The sequence below is a fragment of the Musca domestica genome, unplaced genomic scaffold, assembly GCF_030504385.1.
Source record: "Musca domestica strain aabys unplaced genomic scaffold, Musca_domestica.polishedcontigs.V.1.1 128, whole genome shotgun sequence".
In the NCBI taxonomy this organism is placed as follows: Eukaryota; Metazoa; Arthropoda; class Insecta; order Diptera; family Muscidae; genus Musca; species Musca domestica.
This window is the reverse complement of record NW_026712169.1, coordinates 1,277,097-1,303,961: the sequence shown is the minus strand read 5'-3', so window position 1 is coordinate 1,303,961 and position 26,865 is coordinate 1,277,097. Positions and strand designations below refer to the sequence as shown.

The window sequence follows — 26,865 nt, the reverse complement described above, 5'->3', positions numbered from 1 at the left end:
GCAATCAACGCGACCTGTACTTTGTTTACAAATAGACATGGACAGACAGACGGACGAACATGGATAAATCGACTCAGAATGTGATTCTATGCAGATCATCAAAGTGGACTATGGGTCTATCTTGTTTTCTTTTGCCTGTTACAAACAAATGCACAAAGACATAATAATCAAAGCACCTTGTGGTGTAGGGTATCAAAAATGTGTGGTATTAGGTAGAGATTTTTCGCTAGACTGTTTGGAATACAAATATAGACAATAATATTATATGAATAAGATGCAGAGTCTACCAAGGAACCCGTTTTAAGCAACAATCCATAACTTTTGACTACATTTTTCTTGGCAAAGCTCTTTCTTACATAACTACAATAGCCACTTAGCAGACAAAGAAAGGATGCCATATTTTAGTGGCGAAACACAGTCCATATAGTGTGTTGCCCAAAAAAAAATTTTCACATGAAACTTTCCGATTCTCTTTCCCACTCATATGGTCAAAGGCATATAATAAGTTGGCATTATTGGTTTGGGCCATTTCGAAACGACTTAGTTAAATTCTAGTTATTTTATGTTGTTATCTTAAACATCTTACAAAAAAGTACAAAAACTTTATAATTAATTATATATATTTTTTGTATTAATAATAATAATAATAAATATCTGACGTTATAATTATAATGGTAAAAAAAGTAACACAAAATACCCCCAACAAAAAAGTTGTTGCTTGTACCAAAAAAAATAGAGTTATTGTTAAAGAAATGCTAGTATTTTTATTTTGTTTTTGTAAAATATAAAAAAACTGTAATAAATACATTTTGTTTTTATGCGACAAAACGGCAATTATTGCATATTATTATTTTCATTAATTTTTATTTTGTTGTATACTATAAAAAGGGATTGTATTGTGTTGTTTTATTTTGTAAACATTTCAAAAAATTTTGTGTATATTTTGTTTGTAGCTTTTGTATGGCTTTTTAATCAAATTTTCTTGTTGCAGACTCCTCTTATTTCAAACAACAACTGTTTATAGGTGAATTTGGTGTGTGTATTTGTTTTTTGTTCGCATATTGGGTTTTTGTAGCTTAGACATATAAGTTTATGTTTTTGTTGAACAGTTACCCAGAAAAGTCTACATACAATACAATGGGAATATTTTTAAAGGGGTAATAGTTTATTTATATGAAGAGAGTTTTTTTGTATTAGCCTCTATTTGTAGAGAAGAAACGGGAAAGAGATTGAAAAGATAATTGAAATATTTAAATATTTAATATTTATTATATTTAATAATAATTGATAATTGAAAACCTAAAATAACAATCACTAATAAAAGGTCTGTAAATTACACAAAATCCGGAAAGCAAATTACAGCGAACTAACGAAACAACTTATTGAGAATTCAAGTAACAAATTTGAGGAAAATAATTGAAATTGGAACTATCAATTCCAAATCAAGCAGTGCCGTATGCCCTCTCTGTATCGCCTTTGTGGCCAGATTGTGAAATATAAATAAAATCTATCAAAAAATATTAGGTAAACCTTCAAAATACTTGTAACTGGACGGTATCTTTATATGGGATTTATACCAAAATATGAAAGAATACTAAGAATTATAGTCCTAAATGTCATCATTCTAAATGTGTCAAGGTGTGACAGCTTGAAAAAATCTGAATTTTACAAAGATTGAAGTCAGCAAAGCACAAATTGTTTCCATTCCATTTCCTAAAGAGACCAGCCCACATTCGTTTTCTCTTGCTAGCCCCCATTTTATTATCTTTTACAAAATGTGGCTTAATCATGACGATTTGAATAATATTCCAATTCAGGTGGATAAACTTGATGATAACTTGTGGTTACAAAATTGTAGGTTCGTCTCACAATAGTTTTGCTTTCGAATTATTTATTTTACTTTTCCATTGTTGAAAGAAACTTTAAATTACATTATTTAATACAGGTACAATTTAGAAACATTCTATCGAAATCATTAAATTGTTTGACGTTATATCCATATTTCAAATTTGCAGACTTTTCTGGAACACTGTTCACATTGTTACAACATTTTCAGGACAATCAAGAATGCTATTCGTTCCAACATAAGGTTTTTAGGAACAGAAACTCCTTCATAAGTTGTTTATTCTTGATTGCCCTCATATTTTTCGCTTGGGTTTCTTAGCCCATTGGCTGCTCTTCCAATTAAGTATTGAAAGCCTTTATGTTTTTTATAATTTTTTTGTATCAAATTTGATTTTGTTTTTACTTCTCTTCTTCTCTGAATACAATACGCTTCTCCTGCTAATAGCACAAAATTTATTATCGTTTAGTATATATATCCTATAAATTTTTAATTTTAAATATCATAATTATTATTATTATTATAATTGTGGTAAAAAATAAACTAAATACTAATGTTCTTTTTTATCTCTCGCACATGTCTTCATCTGGATTTTTATAATTTCTTTTTCGCTCGTTCTCTGGTAAAAGTTTTCTTTATAACATTTTTTTAGAAAAAATATAAATAAAGCTACATAATTTTATTTTTGAGAGGGGGAGGGCGGGGGCAATGTCTGTCAGAATGATTGTGGCATGGTGGAGGAGGAGGGACAAATGTGTGTGTATGTTGATTATATAAACGATGCCGATGCCGTATATAAACGATGCCGGCATTTTGTATAAGCTCATATTTATATTGTTGAGATCGTTTGTTTTGTGGGATCTGTGTGGGTCATAACCAAAGCTCCGACCATTGCTATTAGAGTACGATCTAGCCAAGTTACGGGATTTGGATAAATAAGGCCGCCTTCATAGAAACCTAAATGACCGCCATGTGCTAATTCGATGTAGGCGGTTTTATAGCGAGAAGCTGAAAGAAAGAAAAAAGAGATTATTGTCATTGGTATGTAAGGTTAAGAGTAAGACATAAAATAAAACCAAATACATGTTCTGGGTCTCCTGAAGTCATGATTCCATTTCATGAATTTTTAAACTCATCTCCGACAGAAATAAACAAAAAGTTTCGTTAGGCTCTTTCAAATCATTCAAACCAACTAGACCATGGGCAAACAGGATCTTCGAAGACTATCTATGTGGACAAAATGCAGTGTTGTAAGTGTAGCCCATATAAAATAGAATTGAAGATTTTAATTTCAGAAAAACTTTGGCTACTGCTTAACAGATTAATTAATTTTTTATCCGTATGTTGATGGAGAACCCGATTAGCAGATTTAAAACCTTACACTACGTTACTGCTGCAACAATAACATGGACCTCCCTTCCACAAACATGTATACTTAACCATATTGTCACCCGGTCTGATTAATGACGTGACTTGGCAATCCGTCATTTCTCATCAAAACTGCAGCCTCTCGCTATATACCAGCTGGTCGAATACCCGAGATAAGACCAAACTTCCCAGCAGAGGCAGCGGGATTAGCAAACGAGCGTGATGATCTCCGTCGTACCAACCCTACTGATCCTAGAATTAGTGATTTGACAGTGGAAGTCAACCGGTTGGTACAGGAGCATAAGAAGAAAATGTAGCTAGTGGCAACATTGCAACCGATATGAGTAAGTTGTGGGTAACGGTTAAGTCGCTCTCGAACCCTGGAAAAAAGGATGATAGGACCTCAGTCACTTTTAACGACGTAACGGTGACTGATCCGAAGAGGTGCGTGGAGTATTTTAACCGACAATTTGGCGAGCACCACGAGAGCGACAGGGCGAAGCGAAGAGAACTACGTCGTATCAGCTCTCTTCCCTCCGAGGAGGAACCACTACAGTTTACGATGGATAATGTTGCAATAACGTTGGGCCCAGACGGAATCTCAATGGTAATGTTGAAGCAACTGAATACACCGGGAGTTGAGTATCTATCAAAAGTCCTTAACCTGTCGCTAGCCACCCACATAATTCCCGAAGCCTGGAAAATGGACGGGTGGTCCCGCCACTGAAGCTAAGCAAGGAAGCCAGCGAATGCGAATCATACAAGCCACTTTCGCTTTTGTCGCCAGTAACAAAGACTCTCGAAGCTTCATTCCTCCCCTACATCAGAGGAAGTTATTCAATTGCCAACCATCGACACGGTTTCCGTCCACTACATAGTACCACAACCGCATTGCACGTCATATCCACACATATCAACTCAACCAGAACAGGCCGTGCCATAGAACAGTAGTGATAGCTCTTGATCTATCAAAGGCCTTTGATACGGTCAACCATGCCACGCTGTTCGAGGACGTTGAGAATACTACCCTCCGGCCATGCTTGAAACGTTGGATAGTCAACTATATGTGTGGACGCCAGTCCTACGTGGAATTCCGGAACAAGCTCCTCAAGGCCCTAGCCGGCAGCGCTTGGGGCGCGGATAAGGAAACCTTGTTGACCTCTTATAAAACGATAGTTCGATCTGTGGTTAGCTATGAGGCTCTAGTGTGGTATGTGGGCGTATACGAGTCCAACGCAGTGGAAAAGTATTCAGACTTGCCAGAATGCCGCCCTGAGAACTGCAACAGGGTGCCTCCTCATGACTCCTGTGAACCATTTACATGAGGAGAGTCATCCTAACCACCATATGGTAGAAAGAATTCCCCCCACTCTGGCGTATCAGGAAGGACCTGCATAATCTACAGAGAGAGATGCAGCGATATAAGAGAGAACCTCTAGATCATGAAGCCTATCAAGCGGGTGTGAATAGCATTGATGCAGTCGCAGATGTAGTTAACAATTACAGTATGAATGCCATACTCGGATTCCACCCAGCCCATAAAGGTAGTAAAATTCCTAAACCTGGACATCGAAGAACAACCGGATTAACAGTCTACAAACAAACGTATGCTCATTTCACTGTTGCAACAACAGATTTTAATCAATTAGGCGCTAGCCCACATTTCCCCGATACTTCGTAGAATCTGTAAAATTTTTTGCAGTTGTTTTTAATAAAAATTTAAAAATATTATCTTTTCTCGCAGTCGGTAGGATTCGAACCTACGCTCCCAGAGGGAATCTGATTTCTAGTCAGACGCCTTAACCGCTCGGCCACGACTGCATGTAGATGCTCCATTGTAATTGTATGCCGTGAGAGCGAAGCACAAATAGTGTCTGCTTTAAATAACAAACACAAATACAATTGCATATTTTTAGGCGCCATAAAAACTTTGATGTCAAATGGAATCAATATGACCATTTTTTAATAAATTTATTGTGGTATTTCAAGGTATTTGCAATTTTTTTTTTTTTGAAATCGGGTACAAGGATTATATTCCTATCTGACTTAATGATGTATCATTTACCCATAGCAATAAAAAAGTAATTTTAAGGAGCCTAAAAAAGGGTCTAAAAGTAGTAGTCAAATTTAAGACTCTAAAAATTAAAAATTATTTTGTTAAACACTGCGTATCGAACGATTAGCACGCAAATTGCACTATCAATGTAATTTTAAAAATGAATATTAAACAAACAATTTAAAAATTGGGAAATTGTTTATATGAATCATGGGTTGTAAAAGATCATAAGTATATGCTTAATTTGAAGAAGGGTATCGGAAAGAATATATGATATATGATTGATAGATGTAAGAAGAACTTTAACTTTACTGAAAATTAGACAGAGGACTTACAGTTAAGGCACTCGGCTTCTATTCCATAAAACCAGAATGGTGATGACTTAGGAATTTTTTGAATTTTCTGAAGAATTATCGCTCAATTTTAGGGAAATTACAGATAAAAGATTCCACAGAACAGAAACTAAAAATGAAGCGGTGTCGAGGCTGGGCACAAATGAAATGTCTTGAGGAGTACTTTCCGAATATATGGACCTTATAGTCAAAAAGAATTTCAGACTTAATAATTTTTAGAATTTTCTGAAGAATTATACCTCAATTTTAGGGAAATTGCAAATAAAAGGGTCCAGAGAACAGAAACTAAAAATGAAGCGGTGTCGAGGCTGGGCACAAATGAAAGGTCTCGAGTAGTACTTTCGGAATATATGGAATATATATATGACTATAAGGTCCATATAGTCGGAAAGTACTCCTCGAGACCTTTCATTTGTGCTCCTCAAAGTACTCCTCGAGACGTTTCATTTGTGCCCAGACTTGACACCGCTTCATTTTTTAATATTTTATTCTCGGTTTAAAAGTAGAGTTAAGGGTTTCAAAGTTTTTTCAACGTAAATTTTAATTAGGTTTTTGTTTAGCGATTTCATTTTAAATTTGAAATTGGTACGGAAAATTAGGAAATTTGATGAAAACTAATATAATTTAATTTACCTTTAATTTTTCTCTGTTTTACTACTCCCTCTCTCTCTCTCTCTCTTTATTAATACTTTGCGAACCGGAGAAAAAAATCACTTTGGTTTGTGTCTTTGCTAATTAAATTTAAATGTATCTTGACGGACATGAAAAAAAGTTATTCGTGATGGAATTCAAGCGTGATTTCTTTATATTTGGCTGGAAAACCACAAGTGGCTATCGTTAGAGCACTCCAGCATTTAAATGGGAATAAATCTTTTGTGTCTCGTACCATCGCTCGTTACCCTGATACTGGTAGCGAATCCCGACGTCAAGGAAGTGAAACACAGCAACATCAGCATAAATGGATCGAAAAGTAAAGAAGCGACTAGATCGAAACCCGCATCGTAGTCTCAAAACAGCTAAAGATTTGCTTCGCTTGGCTGAAAGTGGTGAACTGCCGAATTTGGTTTTCTCCGATGAGAAAACATTCGTTGTCCAGTAGTTTGTAAACAACTAAAATGACCGTGTTAACCTGCCAAAGATGTCAGCTGAAAATGTGCACATTCGGTTGGCCACCAGAACTCAAGCGCCGACAATTGTTATGGTGTGAGCCGCCATTACATCAGAATAAATGCCGAATATTATCGCGAAAATATTCTGGAGGGTGTATTAAAGCCTTGGGCACGCAAACATTTTGGCCGCAGACCTTGGGCATTCCAACAGGACTCAGCACCATCGCACTCAGGACGCGCCACCCAAGAATGCTAACAAACTGAGGATCCTCGCTTCATTTCCAGCGAACAATGGCCACCAAAATCTCCGGATACCAATCCGTTGGACTATTGTGTCTGGCGTATTGTGGAAAGCAAGATTGGCACTACAAAGTATTAATGTCTTGATCACTTCAAGCAAGCGCTTCGCCGGGAATGGGCCAAAATGCCGAAGAGCAACGTTGGGGCAGCGAGTGACGGTTTCATTGACGGTTTCGTGCCAAAGGTGACCAATTCGAACAAATCTAAACGTATCCTAAAATTTGATGTTATTTCCGACATTTTTGCTTTCATTCAATAAAATTTAAAAAAATGTAAAAATTATGGTGTTTGACTTTGTTGCAGTTTTTTTATCTCACCCTGTGCAATGGATGAACAAAGCAAACCTTGTGTTCACGGGCACAACCACAACTACCAACTGAGGGATAAAAATACAGAATATGACACATATAAAGACGAGAAGAAAACCTAGCAATTTGAGAAACTGAAACCATCATTTATACATATTTTTAATAAATATACATAAATTCCATCTGCCTCTAAACATCCAATACTTCAAAAAAGAATAGAGGACGAAACCTTAAAATTTAACAGGAGTATGTGATTCCGATTTTTGGGATTCTTAAATATTTTCTATTTATGTTTTGTTTTTACTTACCAGCATATTCTTTAATGGGCACCAACAGTTCTTCAGGTACTAGAGGATCATCTTTGGCGTTTATGAAAATCATTGGTTTGTCAATATTATCTAAATAATTTAATGATGAACTCCATTTGTATAATTCCTGAGTTGAAGGGAAATTAAAAACACGTCTGGTATAAGCCTCATCCAATTCGGGTAGTGTTGCAGCGGCAATGATGTCACGTTCTACTAGATTATGACGTTGACGGCATTCTTCCGACAACAGTACATGGCGATGTTTTAAAATTATGTTTTTCATATTTTCGGTCATAACATACAAATAGAAACGGCGGAAATTTTGCCAATTCAATAGCCATTTTGTGCCTCTGAAATTGAGAGAAAGAATATGAATAAATTATATGAATAATGAATAATTTCAATATCCAAAATGTAGCAAATAATCTAGATCTCGATTTAAAAAATGGACACTAATTTATCTCTAGTGACACTAATTTATTTCTAGTGGCTTAGTAGTTTAATATGTAGTAAATGGAATAAATCAGTAATACTTACTCGACAGCATTGTAACCTTGGCAAATGGAAATACCGCCAACAACATTGATGGCTTAACTCTTTGCTTTTCGCCCAAATACTTCGTTACTAAATTGCCACCAAGACTAAAGCCACAGGCAACAATATGTGAATTTGAATATTTTTGTGATAGATTTTCAACCATGGTAGCAAAGTCATCGGTATGTCCTGGGAAAAACAACAATAGAACACATTAAAAACAAGGTAAAATGTTATTGGACAAAGTAAAACGTGGCTACAACGACCGTTGAATGCAACAATGAAAAATGTTATATCTCCAATTGCAATCGAGTTCACCATAGCCATGTTCCATTGTATATTGACTTCCAACTTACCATATGTGAATATTCTACTCGATGTAACCTGTACACTGCTCAAGGCCCCTATGTGGTTAAGTACCGCACAGCGGTATCCATGGCACTGTGCATAATGGACAAATGTGCGTATGTAAACACTCTCCGAGGTATTACCAATGCCAGGACAAATAGCCACAGTGATGTCATCTATAAAACAAAGCAAATGGATTATTTTTACAATAGCATTGAGATTATTTATTATTATTTTACGAGAATTTTATGTAAATCGTAGCAGTTTGTAAAGCAATGTACTACAACACAGAGATTTGTCAGAAAGTAAAATTATGAAAATGGTAACATTTAATGGATTATGATGACTATTTGTGTTATTGAAGCTTTTCTAATTCAATGACAATATAAAGCTATTGAATATTAAAATCGGACTTCTAAAAATTGAAACCGAAAAAAAGAGTCTAGAGCTCATACACAGTCGGTTGTAAACCATGTCCATGGTCCATTGAGATGTTAATGACAGGTACGTTGCGAAAAGACCTTTGAGCTCTATCTCTCTCACCGCAAAAGAAATGAAACTATCGACAAACTTACTTTCCATAGTTCTTGGTAGTGCTGCATGTTCGTGGGATAGTGAGACTAATATGTCAAGTGATCGATTGAAGTCTGTTGGTTTCCGTATACTCAAATGAAATACAACGACCGTTTTTATATTAAATTAAGAATTCACAAACGTTTATTAAAATCAATTATACGAGCTTAAACTAGTACGCCTTGTCAGGTTGGCTTCGTATCTTCAACTTCTCTGTTGCATTCAAAATTCAGGGTTGTATCCGGGTTGCATGTAATCGTATATTTTCACATGTATGCAACAAAAGGTATCTACTACTACTTTTAACTTGACAACTCGGCCTTTCCTGACCTGAAGTCGTCCTCGGCTTCATCTTCGCTTGAAACATCCAATTCGGGGGAACATTCACACCATTTCTTCAACTTGTCGGAACTGAATACGGAACAGAATTTCCTATTCGTGATGTTTATTCCAGGAATGTCCTCTATCAGGTACCTGTCGTTGCCCAATACTCGTGCTATTATGTATGGACCTTTGTATTTAGGTTCTAACTTCCGGGATTCACCTGTCGCTGGTGGTTCATTCTGTATAAGGATCAAGTCACCTTCCACATACAATTTCGGATTCGAATGCTTGCTGTCAAATCTTTTCTTCCATCGTTCTCGTTCGCTTTTGATGTTTTCTGCGGCCATGATACGTTTTCGTTGATGGAAATTTCTTCGTTTTGTACATCATCTTGTACAGCTGCTAACAATCGGTTTTGTATTAAGTCGGTGGGCTTGTAATCGAAAATCAACTCATTCGGACTGTAACCTGTTGTCGAATTTTTGGTTGAATTGATTGACCATTGTAAAACGTGAAGTGCCGAGTCCCAATCCTTCGGTTCTTCAGTGGTAGTTCGTAAATAAGACAGGATAAGTTGATTGACCCTCTCAACTTGTCCATTGGCTCTTGGTGTACGAACGGCATTCTTAATGTGTTGAATATTGTTTCGATCGCAATATTCCTCAAACATTTTTGACGTAAAAGCTGTCCCACGGTCCGAAATTATTCTTCGAGGTAAACCAAAGTATCCACTAACCTCATTTAAAACGTTGATGACGGGCAATGTCTTCGTATTCCTTACAGCTTTAATAACCACAAATTTCGTAAAGGAATCGGCGATTGCCACTATATGTGTATGACCATGCTTGCTTCTTATAAACGGTCCCAAGTGATCAATATGTACTTGCCTAAATGGTAGCGGTTCGACATTACTAAAATGTAGAGCTCCTTCGTGTTTACCACCTTTTGCCTTGTTGTAGCAACACTCTACACACGCTGCAATGTACTCCTTCATATATTTCCTCATGCGGGGGAACCAAAACGTTTGTTCGACTCGTGAGAGGCTTTTCTCCAACCCGTAATGGCCAATATCATCATGACAGTATTTAGCTATGCGCCATCGTATAGCCTTCGGTATGACCAATCGTAGTCCATTTTTCGTTTTCCGGTATAGTCGATGTTTTTCCAATAAGTATTCAGATTTTATCTGTTTCTCTTGCTCAGATTTCAATTCATTTCGCAGTACTCTCATAATATTCTTTATGTGGTCGTCGTTTAGCTGCATCGTGAGAATCCAATCATCGCTATCAATATTCATTATGAACCCTGCTGGTTCAATCTCCGTCTGTGGCTGATCCGGTGAACGGCTGAGAGCATCAACGTGAGCCATACGTGACCCTTGTCGGTGTACATACTCACAATCAAATTCAAGTAATTTCATCAGCCATCGTGCTACTCGAGGTTGTAATTCCTTCGTTGTCTTCACATTAGTAATTGCGGCACAATCAGTGACGATTCGGAATGGCTTTCCAAGTAAATATATACGGAAACGCTGCACCGTTTCAACCACAGCTAAAACTTCCAGCTCGTAACTGTGATATTTCGATTCCGTTTCAGAACAGTGGCGGCTAAAATAAAACACTGGTTGCCAATTACCATTACCATCGGACTGTAATAACACTCCTGCTAATCCGAGACTGCTAGCGTCCGTGTGCACCTCGTGATCTGCTTTCATATCGTAGATTGCTAAAACTGGTTCACTACACAAAATTTGGATTAAACTTCTGAATGCGTTTTCATGGTGTACGTCCCAACGAAATTTATTCTCTTCGCTCTTTCGTGTCAACATCGCAAGAGGTTTCGTAATGGCTGCATAATCCTTTACAAATTTTCGGAAGAAGTTAGTTAGGCCAAGGAATCGTCGTACTTCTGTTACATTCGTTGGTACCTTAAAATTTCTAATCGCTTTTACTTTTTCTTCTCCAGGTAAAATTCCGTCACGTGTAACTATGTGTCCCAAATAAGAAATCTTTTCGGCTAGGAACGAACATTTCGCCAATCGTAACGTGAGACCACATTTCTTAAGGATATCCAAAAATCTTTTTATTCGGTCCAGACCTTCATCGACTGTTTTACTGGGAATTATGACGTCATCCAGATACGCTAAAACTTCTCCTGGTTTCATAAAGCTTATAACTCGGTTCATCGTTGCCTGAAAAACTGCAGGTGCGTTTACCAAACCAAATGGCATCCGGTTGAATTCATAATGACCATCTGAAGTCACGAAAGCTGTGAACTTTTTCGATTCTTCCTCTACTTCAATTTGGTGGTAACCCATACGTAAGTCGAGTGTGGTGAAATAACGATTTCCGGCGAGTTGTGCAATCTGTTCATCCAGTACAGGCATAGGATGCGCTATACGTACGGTTATTCGATTCAACTGTCTATAATCTATACATAAACGGTGTTCACCATTTCTCTTCTCGACCAAAACAATTCCCGATGCATACGGAGAATTCGATTTCCTTATGATTTCGTTATCCAGTAAGTCTTTCACAATATTTGCCACAATAGGACGTTTGGCAAATGCTAGTCGATATGGCTTGCATCGTATTGGTTCTGGAGTAGTAACTTCGATTTCCATCTTCACTAAGTTACACTTACCCAATTCGCTTGACTTTTCTGAAAAACATTGTCGGTTTTCTTGAATGTTCAACTGCAACTTCTTATGCTCTTCAGATGTTAAGCCTTCGTTGATACTAATCGCATTTACGTTTTGCATCCAACACTCATCTCCTTCAATAATGGTGCGTCGACCTTTTTGGCATAAAACATCTCGACCTAAAAGAACATCATTCGGGATCATAGAATTTTCCACAACATAAAGGTTCACGTCGTAACTCGTCTCATCAATGTCAATTGGCACTTTAACCACCTTTGTGCACTCGTATTTGCCACCAGCAAAGCCATTTAAAACCATACTGCAATTTTCCGTTTCGCCAATTATCATTGCAAAACTTCGTCTGATCAGACTCCGATCACTTCCCGAATCAATAAATGCCTCAAACTCCTTGTCCTTTACTTTGACACGTTTACATAGTATTTCGTTGGACTTTACGCTGTCCCTTATATTGTTGACATTTGTGTTCAGGGTTTTTGTTGGACATTCACTTGCACCGTGTGAAGTCCGTTTGCATATCGTACATCTATTCTTCTTCTGTGGATCTGGGCAGTCTACGGCTTTGTGACCAGTATTACCACAATTAAAACATTTGAATTTATTCACTCTTTCATCGCTTTTCCTTTCTGGGGCAGTTCTATTTTCATTGCTACGTTTCGTCTTATTCGATATCGGGTTCAGCACTCTTCTTACCTCGTTATAACTACAGTATGCGTTGATGTCACTCAAAAGTTGATTACAGGTAATATACTCGTTAGATATTTTCTGCTTCAATCCTTGATCATTAATTCCGTTGACTATATGCCGTGCTATGGATGATTCATTTATATTGCCCCGTTTTCCAATAGCATACATTCTGTAATAATATTCCTGCGGCGTTTCGTCGAACTGCCGTTTTGTCTGTGCCATTCTAATGTGTACATCGGCTGCATTTACATTTTGAGGGAAATCTAAAAGAAATTTGTTAACAAACTGAGGCCAAGACAGAAATACCTCTTGCAGTGAGTCAACCCAATACTTGGCTGGGCCAGCCATTTTCTGTTGCACTGCAAATATAACTGATGCGTCGTCCCAGTTATAAGCTGTCTTCAATAATTCCACACGTCGCACGAATTGTGAAGGATTAATCGATTCTTCAGATGACGGATTAAACTCTGGCAAAAGTTGAATTATTTCCTTAACGTTCCCAAAGGGGTTGTGCTGAACATAACGTTGTGAAGGCTGCATAACTATTTCTGACTGCGGCGGCGCTGAATAGACACTTGTTGCAAATATCGGCGGTTGTAGATATGCGTTGTAGGGCTGCGTTGATTGAACATATCCATTGTTCGGCTGCGTGAACACTCCTGTCGGTGTTGCTGTTGTAAAATTCGAATGTGTCGTTATATGTGTTGGTACGTTGTAGCATGACGTCGCTACATTTTGCGTTGTATTTCGTGGAAATTGAGCATGTCCGTGCAATGAAGGTGTAAACGTTGGTAAACCAGCAGAAGCACACGTGTGGACCGTTGGAATTGTTGACGTAGTCTGAAATGCACCAAAAGAAGTATTCGTTTGAACATACGATGGAATCGAACGTGATTCCGGTAATATTGTCACAACGTTTGCCACGTTTGGCAAGCTAGGCCGTGTGCCTTGCAGGGACATATTACCATCCGGTGTCGAAAACGTGTTCAAAGGGGATGATGCGTTGTTCGGCTCAAATTCTGATTGTCCACGTTGCTCCATAGATGAACGCAATTCAGTTACCATATCTTCCAAATGCGAAATTCGCTCCTGCATATCATGAGGAGATGCGAATCCGTGCAGCTCGCTTTCGTTGTTGACTTCAAGTCGTTCGATCAATTGCTTTTTGTTACCACTTTGAGAAACACCAATTTCTCTGCATTTCGCTTGCAACTGCTTAACCGTGCATTTGTGCAAATTCTCCATATTTCTTGTTGGTAGACGCTTCTTCCAATAAGACTTGTCGTATCCCACTTCTGAGAAAAATGTCAAGTGATCGATTGAAGTCTGTTGGTTTCCGTATACTCAAATGAAATACAACGACCGTTTTTATATTAAATTAAGAATTCACAAACGTTTATTAAAATCAATTATACGAGCTTAAACTAGTACGCCTTGTCAGGTTGGCTTCGTATCTTCAACTTCTCTGTTGCATTCAAAATTCAGGGTTGTATCCGGGTTGCATGTAATCGTATATTTTCACATGTATGCAACAAAAGGTATCTACTACTACTTTTAACTTGACAAATATTTTAAGGTAATGGAGGGAAGTATACCTCAACGGAAAATTTTCGACTATAGAAGGTATGAAATTAACCAACGCAGGGCCTTTATATAATGTCAAAGACTTGAAAACCAGACATATAGGACTTTTCAAGTGTCAAAGGCCTGTATTGGAATAGAGCCGGCACCCATGAGGGAAACGTAGGAGTTTTGAGAAAAAGAGGTTTTGTTTTTGTTGTAATAACAATACATTCTTCGTGTTCTGTTAATCAGGTTCTTCCTCCAACTAGAAATTTAAAATTTCGGTTGTCTTCATAGGATGTAACGCCGGAGCTCATCACGCTCATTTGTTAGTCCCACTGCTTCTATTGGAAAATTTGGTCTTATTTCATCTATTCCAACAGCAGTTATATAACGAGTGGCTGAAGCTCTAATTATGTCATGGTAAATCTTTTTTGCTAACCGAACATCAGAAGGATTGGAAGGTTGGTGAATTCTCTGGATGGTGAACTCTTTGAATTATGACCAGTGATCTCTGGAGAGTGCAGCGTTCAGAGGTTATGAAATCGGGCCGTCTTTTTTATTAGGATTATAAGGATATTTTCTGAGCCAAGGGAAACTGCTACACTCACCTCTTGTTCGGATGGGAGCATCTTCGTTTCCCGTGCATCATGTGGAGCAATCAATCTGCTCTACCACATTAAGCACCTCTACCTCGGCATTTCCACACTTGACTCCTACTTCCATACGTTCCATGTATGGGTCACTAGAGACTAGTTCAAGCGAGATAAATCTGTAATGAACAGAATGGTGTAGCAGGAACACTTATCCCTCAATACATTGTAACCCTATCGCTATAATCTCGCAACCAGGCTAGAGCGGAACAATTCCTAAAATCCTTCCATCCTCTCCCCTGCACGAACATGTATACACTAAGTTGGCAGCAGCTGACCGAAACTGCGATGTTGTTGTTTCGTGTCAATCCGGTGTCGTAGAACCCGCTGCTGTGGGGTTGGGATGATGTATAAGCTTGGAGATGTTCCTTCAGAGTAGTTCGATGGATTTACAGATTGATGAGACTGTCAAACCACCGATGTCACCTTTTTCAAAAAAGCTCGCACCGAAGTCAATGTCAGAAGATGACACTTGCAAATCGGTCGAAAGGTATCCAAGGCCATCTGGTAGTTATATTGACTGGCCACTGAAGTAAGAGGTAGAGTAAGAGGCAAAGAAGATTGAACACCGCGTTGTAAAATTGGAAACAAAGGCTATTTGGTAGGTGGGGCATAGAAACTATTACAGGTCTTACCATTAACAAACCCTACGAAAACACCTCTACAAACCTTTTTTTCTAACCTATCTCTAATTATTATTCCTAGGATAAACACAATAGCCTCTGAATGAGACAGCTGCTGATTTCTGTGAATCTGGGACCCTCAAACTAATTTGATATAAGAATGTTGCTAAATCGACTGGTCGATGACAAAATTCTTCATATCACTCATTTACTCAAAGAGGGTCATATTTCCAAAAAATCAATTTAGAAAAAGCATTGTAAGTTATTGATGGAAATTTGACTTTCCGTATTAAAAAGATTATTACACAAAAAGAAATATGACTACATAGACAATTATTTGCAAGGAGGTCACCAGTAGTGCGATTCTCTAACTCATTTTTTGAGTTACCGACAAAAATCGGTAACTTTGAAACCCAAAAATTTGATATAAAAAATAAGGTAAAATTGACAACATTGGTATCTATCGGTAGGTCTTAGCGACTACTTCGATTTCGTGGCTAATTTCTTGATAAATTTCGTTAATTACCGAAATTATATATTTAAGTTCTGTATTAACTCATATACGGTTTTTTTAACGAGCGATATAATGTCTTTTAAATATACATTTTCTTCCAACGACCTTTGAAGAGTTTCCCAGAACACTTTCCTTATCTATTTCGTCCGTCTCTTCTATGCAAACATAATTATGGGAATTGTTTCACATTTTGTGTCCTATTTCACATTTTGTATTGTTATTCTTACCTTCAAATTCTTTTAGCGGTTGATATAAATCGTATGTCAACGTTGAACCATCCTCCAGGGATAGGTAGACACGTTCACCCAAAGGCCATGGACATTTGACACGTCCCACTATGCTGTGTAGAACGGTTTGAACATGACCGCTAAAACCCCACAGTCGTGTAGGAACATATCTGAAAAAAAAAATGAAAATGGGAAAAGAAACAAATGTTGAGACCATACATCCATTGTTTGAAAGAGGTGTGTAAGCATGAATATTTAAAAAGGATAAATGGCGAAAAATAGTCGAAAATATTTTATTACTTTAATAATTTAGGTAACCCAAAAACATTAATGGCAATACATTTTTAATAGAGTCGAGCAGCACGCATATTTTGGTTAAAGAAATCAAAAGAGAATTATTACGATATTATTGAAAAAATCATATGAGAATTTGAAACAGTAGGACTTTAGTTTCATGTCATAACTTTAATATGAGTTAAATTTTAAAATTGATTTAAAAATGTTTTATACCCTCCAGTATATTATTTAAATTCATTCTTTGCTGGATTTCGAGCAGGAGTTCCCCTGCGAGTAAAAAAAGAGAATATATATTTCGGATCTGCATAATATTCTATGTCGATTTAGCAATGTCCGTCTATCTGTGGAAACCACTCTAGCTTCCGTACGAAATTTTACTCAAATGTGTTTAAGGTCTGCAGGACTTATGATATTGGGCTATATAGGTTTACGTTCTGGTATGACCTCCATAAAACTGTACCAACGTGTTTAAGGTATTTTGGGCACTTCAGTCACAATTCCAAACCGAATTTGATCTTGTTATTGGCAGAATGTGTTCCCATTATGTAGGAAACATTCTTGTCTAGAGGTCTCAATATAGGTCTAAGTTTTGGCATAGTCTCCATAAAATTGTACCTTCAGATAATCGGTATTTTGATGATTTCTGACATACTTTTATCAGGAAATCTTTTAAATGTGACATTTGAAGTTTCTAATGGAAACTTCAGAATATTTCTCATACAGGTCCAAGTCTTCGTATAGCCCCCACATAAGGGTACGTCCCTATAATATTCGGTATTTTGATGATTTTAGCGACGTTATCCACCGGAACTGTTTCAAATTTCGTATTGTAAGTACGTAATGGGTGCCACGGCCTGTGACCGAATTTGTCTATGCTGGTCCACATCATCGTATATGTCCCATATAACGGTACCTCCCTTTATTCGATATTTTAATGATTTTAACCACGTGTTCATAGGCCCCAATATAACGGTAACTCCCTATATTCGATATTTTTGATTTTTTCAACGGATTTTTTTTGACATTTTGCAAATTCCTTCGACATGGTGGAGGGTATTCTAAGTTCGGCATAGCCGAAATACCACTTTTCACTTGTTTTTATACGCTGAGAAATATGGCTAGAGAGGGTATATGTAATTTGATTATACCCTCAGCCATATGGCAAGAGAGGATATATAACATTTCACACTTCCAAAACGTGCCTCATCAAAATAACAGTTTTAGACCCCAGGTCTCTTTGGTCCAAATACGTTTCAGGACATTTGGAGTCGATATAAGAGAACCGGATGCCTATTTCGGATTTTATGATAGTTTTCGTTCCTCAAAACATTGACCCTTTGTGGGGGAGGTACCAGAAGGAATGGTCCGATCCCTACTATCTATATAACAGATCTTATGTTGATGGAAATATTGAGATGTGCCAAGTCTGAATGGAATCGGGCGTTTATTTTTGGGTTTGATGAGCTTCATGAATATTGCAAACGTTGACCCTTTGTGGGGAAGGTGGTAGAAGGAGTCGACCGATATATTCCATGTTCATACCAGACCTTGGGTTAACAAAAACGTTGTAATGATTGTACTTTGAAGACAAACGGACACTTACATCACATTTTATAAGAGTTATAATTATACAAAACGTTGACCTTTGTGGGGGAGGTACTTTATGGAGTTGACCGATATTGTCCATTTTCGCACCTGTCCTTGCACTGATGCAAATTATAGGATATGCAAAGTTGGAGCAAAATCGGATTATCCTTTCTCTTCTTGTGCAATAAATTATTTTTTTAATGATGACATTTTTCGGGGAGGTACCAGAAGGAGTGGACCGATGTTGCCCATCTCCAAACTCGATCTAAGTTTTACAATATTATTACGATGTACCAAATTTGGATGAAATCGGATACTCCCTTCGAGAGTCATCGTGCGCACCAGCCAGAAAGACGAACGGACATCGCTAGATCGACTTTGGTCCAAAGAGACCTAGCGTCTAAAGCTAGAGAGAGCATTTATCATTTGATTATACCCACAGCCATATGGCAACAGAGAGTATATATATCATTTCATACGGCCAAAACGTGCCTATTCGAAATAACGGTTTTAGACCCCACGTTTCGGCCGTATCAAATCAAATCAAAAATCTGTAGACATATGGCTGAGGCTATAAAGAAGACTGAGAAATTAATGACAAATTCAATACTGCTGTTAAAACATAGAACAAACGTATTTTTGAGCTTTACTCATTGGCGCCAAAATGTATTTAATAAACCCTTAATTTGGGTGAAAATATCCCTCAATTTAAGTACTGACGACATGCTTAAAAATATTTCTTAGACCCAAAAAAATTCTCAAATCTTAGGTAACATGGAAGGTAACTAGTGTTTCGATAAAAAAAACGACCTACAATCTTCATATAAACAGCATATCATTTTTCGAATATCCACCGGCTTTCTCCATTCTGTCAATATCAAATAAACCTTAACTTACTGTTCTCCGACAATTTAATTTCTATCGAATTAAATTTTTCCTAAGAGGCATCACACCCGCTTATTTAAAAAGGGACTCTACCCCTGTAAATAATTCGTATGTGTTTTTTTTTTTCGTATCTCTATCAAGCGTAACCTAATTTCGAATGTATAAAAACCTGCCATTCAATTTTATGTAAGACAATTACCAAATAAACGACCCACTAAACTCATTACCTCCCAACCATCCAAATGAATCATCAACAGGTTGATTTTTTTTTTTTTTTGTAAATTCACACAAAATTATTTTTTTTTACAATTCACCTCTCTTCTTATATAATTACAATTGTTGATTGTATTGTTATTGTTGTTGCTGTCGTTTTCACAGAGCACGTGTAATTTTAATATTTAATGTAAAATGTGATGTGAGGATGTACCTTAATTGCTTTTTGAAAAAAGGGGACACACACACGCAATCGCCATAAAAAAATACCTTGTGAATTAGATGTTGACACATGTTGCATGGTCATGGGACCCAAGAACTTTGCCTAAGGGTCAAACTAATGGAGTTATTGAAAATTATAGGTGAATACTAGTGCAGCCGCGATTCAAGTAACTAATCAATAATTAATGTGTAATATTCGACAAATGTTGCAAAATACTTATGAGGTGGGGAATGTTCCATATGTGGATGAAATTTATTTTTTTGGTCCCAATGCCAATGAAAACAATTTAAAAATTTCTTCAAAAAAATATTTGAAAATGATTCTGGATTTTATTTTCTCCTCAAAAATGTATGTGGCCGGTAGCATAGATTTTCTTATTATTGACGTTTTCTTATAGAATCTTTTTTAATACAATCTCCCTTTAATTCGGCATGCTTACTATTTCATTTTCAAATTACATTTTGCTGCTAGTCATTACTGTTCTCCTATTTGGCTTCTTGCCTAAATTACTTGCAATTTGTACGACACGACAATAAGTAGTCATAGAAAATACTTCATCATTTGGCAATAAAAAAAATTCACTTAGCGAAGCCCACAAAAAAACTTTTTGTATAACTGTAATAACGACAAGAAAAGAAAAGAGGGTGGGCGTAAGCTATGCCGGACTTTTTACTGTTTTCATTATGAGAATATGGAGAATATTAAATATCATTAAATCTTTCAATTCTGATATTTGATGCATTACATTTTGTGAGCACTAATCGAAATTTACTAGGGGCTATATGAAAGGCGGACTTATTAGTGAATTTTCGGAGGATATTTATTCCCTACACCACATAGTGGTAAGGGTATTACGTCTTTGTGTATTTGTTTGTAACATTGAGATGGTGGCGAGATAGACCTATAGTTACTTTTGAGGACCTTCATAGAATCACTTTCTGAGTCGATTACTGCATGTCAGTCCGTCTGTGAACAAAATGCAGGTCGCATTTATAATCCGATTGAGATAGAATTTTCCAAAAAAAATATTTGTTTCGCCCAAGGACGAACCCGATTGAAATTGGTGAGAATCGGTTCAAATTTAGATATAATACACACATATATATCTTCACGCCGGTTTCGGGTTAATTGTGCACCAAATGGCCAATATCAATCCAAATGACCTGAATTTTGGCACATCCTACGGAATTCAGTCTAGAAGCAAGTACATCAAATCGGTTCAGATATAGCTATAGGTTCCGATTCGGGGTTTAAAGTCCCTCACATAAGTTTAAGTCAAAAATATGCACCCCACAAGAATAATATTAGGTACCAGATATCAGATACAGCCCAGAAATACCTCTGACAAATTTTATCACGATCGGTTCAGATTTGGATATAGCTCCCATATATATCTTCAATCGATTTCAGGTCAATTGTGCACCAAATGACCAATATCTGTCCAAAAGTCCTGAATTTTGGTACATCCGACTGAATTCAGCCTAGAAGCAAGTATATCAAATTTGGAGAAAAACGGGTCAGATATAGCTATAGCTTCGATATATATGTTTCATCCGATTTGGTATATAAGTCTCTCACATTCGTAATATTCATTCGACAACAATGATATTTGGTACCAGATACCTTAAAGAGCTCGGTGTCAAGGAAGAAAACAGCAACATCAACAGAAATGGTTCGAAAAGTAAAGAAGCGATATGATCGAAACCCGCGTCGCAGTGGACGAAAAATCGCTCGTGAGCTGAACATATCGCAATATTTCATTCAGCAAATATTGCAAAATAAGCTCGGGGTGAAGCCATTGCAATTCCAAAAAGTGCAAGAACTTACACCGCCACAGAAAGAAAATGGACTCAAAAGAGCTAAAGAGTTGCTTCGCTTGGCCGAAAGTGGTGAACTGCCCAATTTGGTTTTCTCCGATGAGAAAACATTAGGTGCCCATTAGTTTGTAAACAACAAAAAAAAGATCGTGTTTACTTGCCAAAGAGTTCAGAACCTTCGGTTGGCCACCAGAATTCATGCGCCGGCCATGGTGATGTGCCGCCATAACAGCCGATTGTCGGCCTTGGCCACGCAAACATTTTGCCCGCAGACCTTGGACATTCAAAAAGGACTCTCAGCACGCGTCACTCAAGAATGGTTACAAAATGAGGTTCTTCGCTTCATTACCAGCGCACGATGGCCACCAAAATCACCGGATACCAATCCGTTGGACAATTGTGTCTGGAGTATTTTGGAAAGCGAGATTACCAAAGTGTCGATCACCTATAACAAGCGCTTCGGCGGGAATGGGCCAAAATACCGTAGAGCAACATTCCGACAGCGTGTGACGGTTTCATTGGCCATTTGAAAGCCATAATTCGTACCAAAGGTGATCTATTCGAATCTAAACTTATTCAAAAATTTGATGCTATTTCCGACTTTTTTTTTGGCTTTATTCAATAAAATTAAAAAAAGTAAAAATTATGGCGTTTGATTTTGTTGCAGTTTTTTATCTCACCCTGTATGTTTCATCCGATTTGGTGTTGAAGTCACTCACATGTCCCTCACATAATATGCATTCGACAACAATCGCCAAATTTTATGACTCGACTAACACATATACCCAAAATACTCGTTGTATACCCATTTTGGAGAACATAAGCATTATTACCCCATCAAGGATAAATGAGTTCCTTAACAAGGCATGAAAGTTAAAAATATATATTACATTTATTCCGCAACATCGTAGCAACATCGTGTTTACTTGTTCCTTTCCTTGAAATCGATGTTTTCCTTACCTTCCTTCCATCCTTTTCTTTACATCTTTAAAGTTTTTTTTTTTCTTTCGAGTAAATATATTTTTTTTCTCGGTAGTCATAGTCAACTACTACATAGACCATCTCCTTATGATTCCATTGAAATGGAAATCCTTCCTATTGAATACTTGTGAATGAACGAATGCCTGGCAGGATGGATGGATGAAGGTCAAGGAGACGTAATACATATAAATGAAGAAAATATATATTTTGTTGGTTTGTTTTGTTTACGCCCAAGCAAGAAACACTGAATATAATAATAGAAACAACCAGAAATCGTATAAGTTTCCATGAGAAAAACACACAAAAAGAAAATTATACCACCATCAAGAAGAAGTTACAAATCAAATAAATATTTGATATGTAGGCAAAGCAAAGGAGGGAGGTTGAGGAGGCGATGGAATATTCTTTTGTGGTGGAAAGAACTTATTACACAAGTTTATTATGTAGCTTAAATTTTTTATACGAATGAGAAAATATCATTATTATTATTACTGTCCGCGTTGTTATGGTCACCCCGTAAATAAGTGCCAAGCAGTTTTTTCGTAATATTTTCTTTTTGGGCGGTGCATTCGAGCAATAATGTCGTTGTGATAAAATGCCTCTTTCAACTTGTTGGCAGCAGCTGCTACTGTTGCTGCCATTCCCTTTCTCTGTCGGAGAAATCCATAAAAAAAATTAAATTACACATTTCTTTAGCCGTAGGTTGCTTGCTTATTGGTTTAAATAAATTTAAAGATTGAGTATTTTTCTATTTTTAAACAAAAAAACAAATATCTGCAGAAAAAAAAACGAGTGAATGATCTCTATATACATACTTGAGGTATAAATGCCAAGAGTATATAATTTTTGTGGGATTAACTTTATTCCGAAACACACAGTTTAAACGAGTGCTTGCTGATCTGATTTATAAATCATTTAAGAAACCAGTAAGGAAAGGTCAAAAGTCGGCCCCGACCGACTATATGATACCCTAACACCACTATGCATTTTTAGTAGAGCTTCTGTAACAAAAAAGTTTATATTGGGAATTTATGGTGGAGTAGATCATACCATTACGAACTGTAGTATCCATTACGAACTTCAAATACCAAACTTGAAACAATTCCGGTGAATAATGTCGCTAAAATCATCAAAATACAGAATATCGGCAGATGCCGCAATATGGGGACTATATGAAGACGTGAACCTGCACAGACAATTTTCTGTCTTAGGCTGTATTATTCATTACGAATATCAAATACCGAATTTAAAATAATTCCGGTGAATAATATCGCTAAAATCTTCAAAATACGAAGGCGTGGACCTGCACACACAATTTTCTATTACAGGCTGTAGTATCCATTACGAAATTCAAATACCAAATTTCAAACAATTCCGAAATGTGGCTCATGAGCTGAACATATCGCAATATACCATTCTGCAAATATTGAAAAATGAGCTCGGGGTAAAGCCATTGAAATTTCAAAAAGTACAAGAACTTACACCGCAACAGAAAGAAAATAGACTCAAAAGAGCTAAAGAGCTGCTTCGCTTGGCCGAAAGTGGTGAACTGCCGAATTTGGTTTTCTCCGATGAGAAAACAATCGTTGACCAGCAGTTTGTAAACAAACAAAATGATCGTGTTTACTTGCCAAAGAGGTCAGCTAAAAATGTGCACCTTCGGTTGGCCACCAGAATTCAAGCGCCGACCATGGTGATGGTGTGGGTCGCCATAACAGCCGATGGTCGCTTTCCGTTCCTATAAATCGATCGTGGCATCAGAATAAATGCCGAATATAATCGCGAAAATATTCTGGAGGGTGTATTAAAGCCTTGGGCACGCAAACATTTTGGCCGCAGACCTTGGACATTCCAACAAGACTCAGGACGCGCCACCCAAGAATGGTTAAAAAATTAGGCCCCTCTCTTCATTTCCAGCGCACAATGGCCACCAAAATCTCCGGATACCAATTCGCAACTAAAAAATACCAAAGTGTCGATCACCTCAAGCAAGCACTTCGCTGGGAATGGTCCAAAATACCGCAGACCAACATTCGGGCAGCGTGTGACGGTTTCATTGGCCGTTTGAAGGCCATAACTCGTGCCAAAGGTGACCAATTCGAATAAATCTTAACTTATTCTAAAATTTGATGCTATTTCCGACATGTTTGCTTATCAATAAAATTTAAAAAAATTGCAATTTTTTCTCACCCTGTGGGAGCTATAGCTATATCTGAGCCAATGTACACCAAAATTTGAAATACTTGCTTTTAGGCTGAATTCCTTCGGAAGTGGCAAGATTCAGTTCATTTGGGCTGATATTAGCCATTTTTGTTCACAAAAATACATGGACAGACGGACTGACTAACATGCATAAATAGACTCAGAAAGTGATTTTATGAAGATCCTCAAAAATAACTATGGATCTCTTGCGCTTCTTTCTCCATGTTACAAACAAATGCACAAAAGCATAATACAACTTTGTGGTGTAGGGTATAAACACGAACTGTCGAAACGAATCTAAAATTTTAAGGTGGTCTTTACGCTGACGAATTAGCGGGAACTTGCTAGTCTGTTAAAAGCATTTTGCGCAAATTTAAGAACAAGCTGATTTTGAAATGCCTATTTGCAATTCACACATCCATCAAACACAATACTATTAGAATATTTGCAGTCGAAGCATTAAACATTGGTTTCAATTTGCCGAAAAGACATTCTAAATTAGACATTTTTTTTAATCTCACGTCTAACGTGCTGCCGATCAAATGTTTATATAAGCAAAAGGTGAAAATGTATGTATACAAATGTATTGGAGCCATTGGGGGGTTGCACACTATGAATTTTTACTTAAATATTACGGCTTTCAATCGGAGAACAAGACAAGGAAGAATTTTATGCATTGCCTGTTGCCCTTTGGAATTATCAAAACAGATTAATCAAAACTCAGGACCCACTTATTATTATCCTCTATCTATTCGCTTAAGAGAAATTCAAGAGCTTTCACATTTACATTTCAAGTAGAGCTTAAAAACATAACTCAAAATATAAAAATGCTTAGGTCATTAAGACATTTTCTATACTTGCCGGTACAATGCATTACAAAAACATACCTCTGAGATCATTAAAAAAACTAAAATTCCAACTATATACCTACATTTATAAGTCCTTTAAAATTGACACAAATTTGAGAGGACACAAATTTAAACTCAGAGTGTAGAGCTGAGTACATATCAATATGTTGTTTTGGCTGTTGCTTTGCAGAAAACTGGCAGGTACAAAGTTTATTATTAATTATCTACATTTGTTTTTATTTTCCAGCTCGTTAACAGTATTTCGCTAATAAATTGAAATATTTGTTTGATGTTTGTTTACAATGATAAAAAGGGGGAATTTTTGCCAAAGAAATTAAACAGTTGTTTCTAGACTTCAATGCGATATCGTACGTAGAGATTAAATACTCAACTGTGCAGCGCACTGATTACGAATAAACCTGATAATATCAAAACATACATATTAGGTATAACAACATGTATATATAACTTCTGGAATATAACGCTGGCCGACAAATATTTTTTAATAATAATCACGAAGAACATCCAGCAAATTATAAAAGTAGAGCTAAAAAAAGACGACACGTTTATCGGCGCATAGTGGGGTGAGTTCCTCAAAACCCGAGATTAATTCAGGGAAGCATTCTATCGCTTTGAAATTTTGTTCAGACATTTATATTATCCATAGTATGTTTGGTATTAAAATGGGACATGTCGATCAACGTGTCGGTATGGCCCTCACATAGCGTTACTTTCTGATTTTCGGTGTTTTTAATGTTTGGATCATAATTTTATGGAATTCAGAGTTCTGAGTAGATCTTTTCATGCTAAGAATTATAAAGATTGCTCCACCTTTTAGTATAGGCCCCAAGTTGCATTATCTCCTAATTTTAGATATTTTTATCGTTTTGACCGCAATTTTAAACCCAATCACATATAACTAGACATTTTTAATTCCAGGATGACAGAATCTCTTCCTCCTAAATTCTGGGGAAATATCCACTTATGTATTTGCCATATATAACGGCATTTCCAAATTTCAGATATTTTTAGAGCCTCTCGCTGCAAAATTCTGTGAAGTTGTGATATGGGAATAATAATAAAAATATATATAAAAAATTGGCTGGCAATTTAGCCTTCATATCTGAAATTGACCAAAACCATAACAATATATTTTAAAAAGCATATGTAACTCAAGTTTAAATACTCATCATTTCCTTGTTCCTCCCTTAAATAGGATCATCAGTCAACATTGAAGGTTAGGCAAATAACTTTGATTTAACTGATTTTTACGGAGACTGAATATTTTTAAGATTTCCCACTGATAATGGAATAAAAAAGTAAAAGACCCATGTTTAAAACCAGTAAGGAAAAGTCAAAAGTAGGGCGACGCCGATTATATGATACGCCTACACCACTATGCATATTTAGTAGAGCTCCCGCAACAAAAGAATTTATTTGAAGTAGATCATACCACCTATCA

The 26,865-nt window shown here is 36.8% G+C and overlaps 1 protein-coding gene and 1 non-coding gene across 2 annotated transcripts in view; both read right to left on the bottom strand.

The window, feature by feature from the left end:
- Nucleotides 1–1,736: 1,736 nt before the first annotated feature.
- Nucleotides 1,737–26,865, bottom strand: part of LOC131800732 (abhydrolase domain-containing protein 2-like) — a 45,665-nt gene continuing 20,536 nt past the window's right edge. The window contains 6 exon segments of the mRNA XM_059118421.1: nt 1,737–2,851; nt 7,646–7,995; nt 8,183–8,231; nt 8,234–8,368; nt 8,536–8,703; nt 16,351–16,520. Of these exon segments, the coding sequence (XP_058974404.1) occupies nt 2,673–2,851; nt 7,646–7,995; nt 8,183–8,231; nt 8,234–8,368; nt 8,536–8,703; nt 16,351–16,520 (1,051 nt within the window). The 3' untranslated portion in view covers nt 1,737–2,672.
- On the bottom strand, nt 4,951–5,032 carry TRNAS-AGA (transfer RNA serine (anticodon AGA)). The gene has a single exon. It is a non-coding gene; the product is annotated as a tRNA-Ser (tRNA).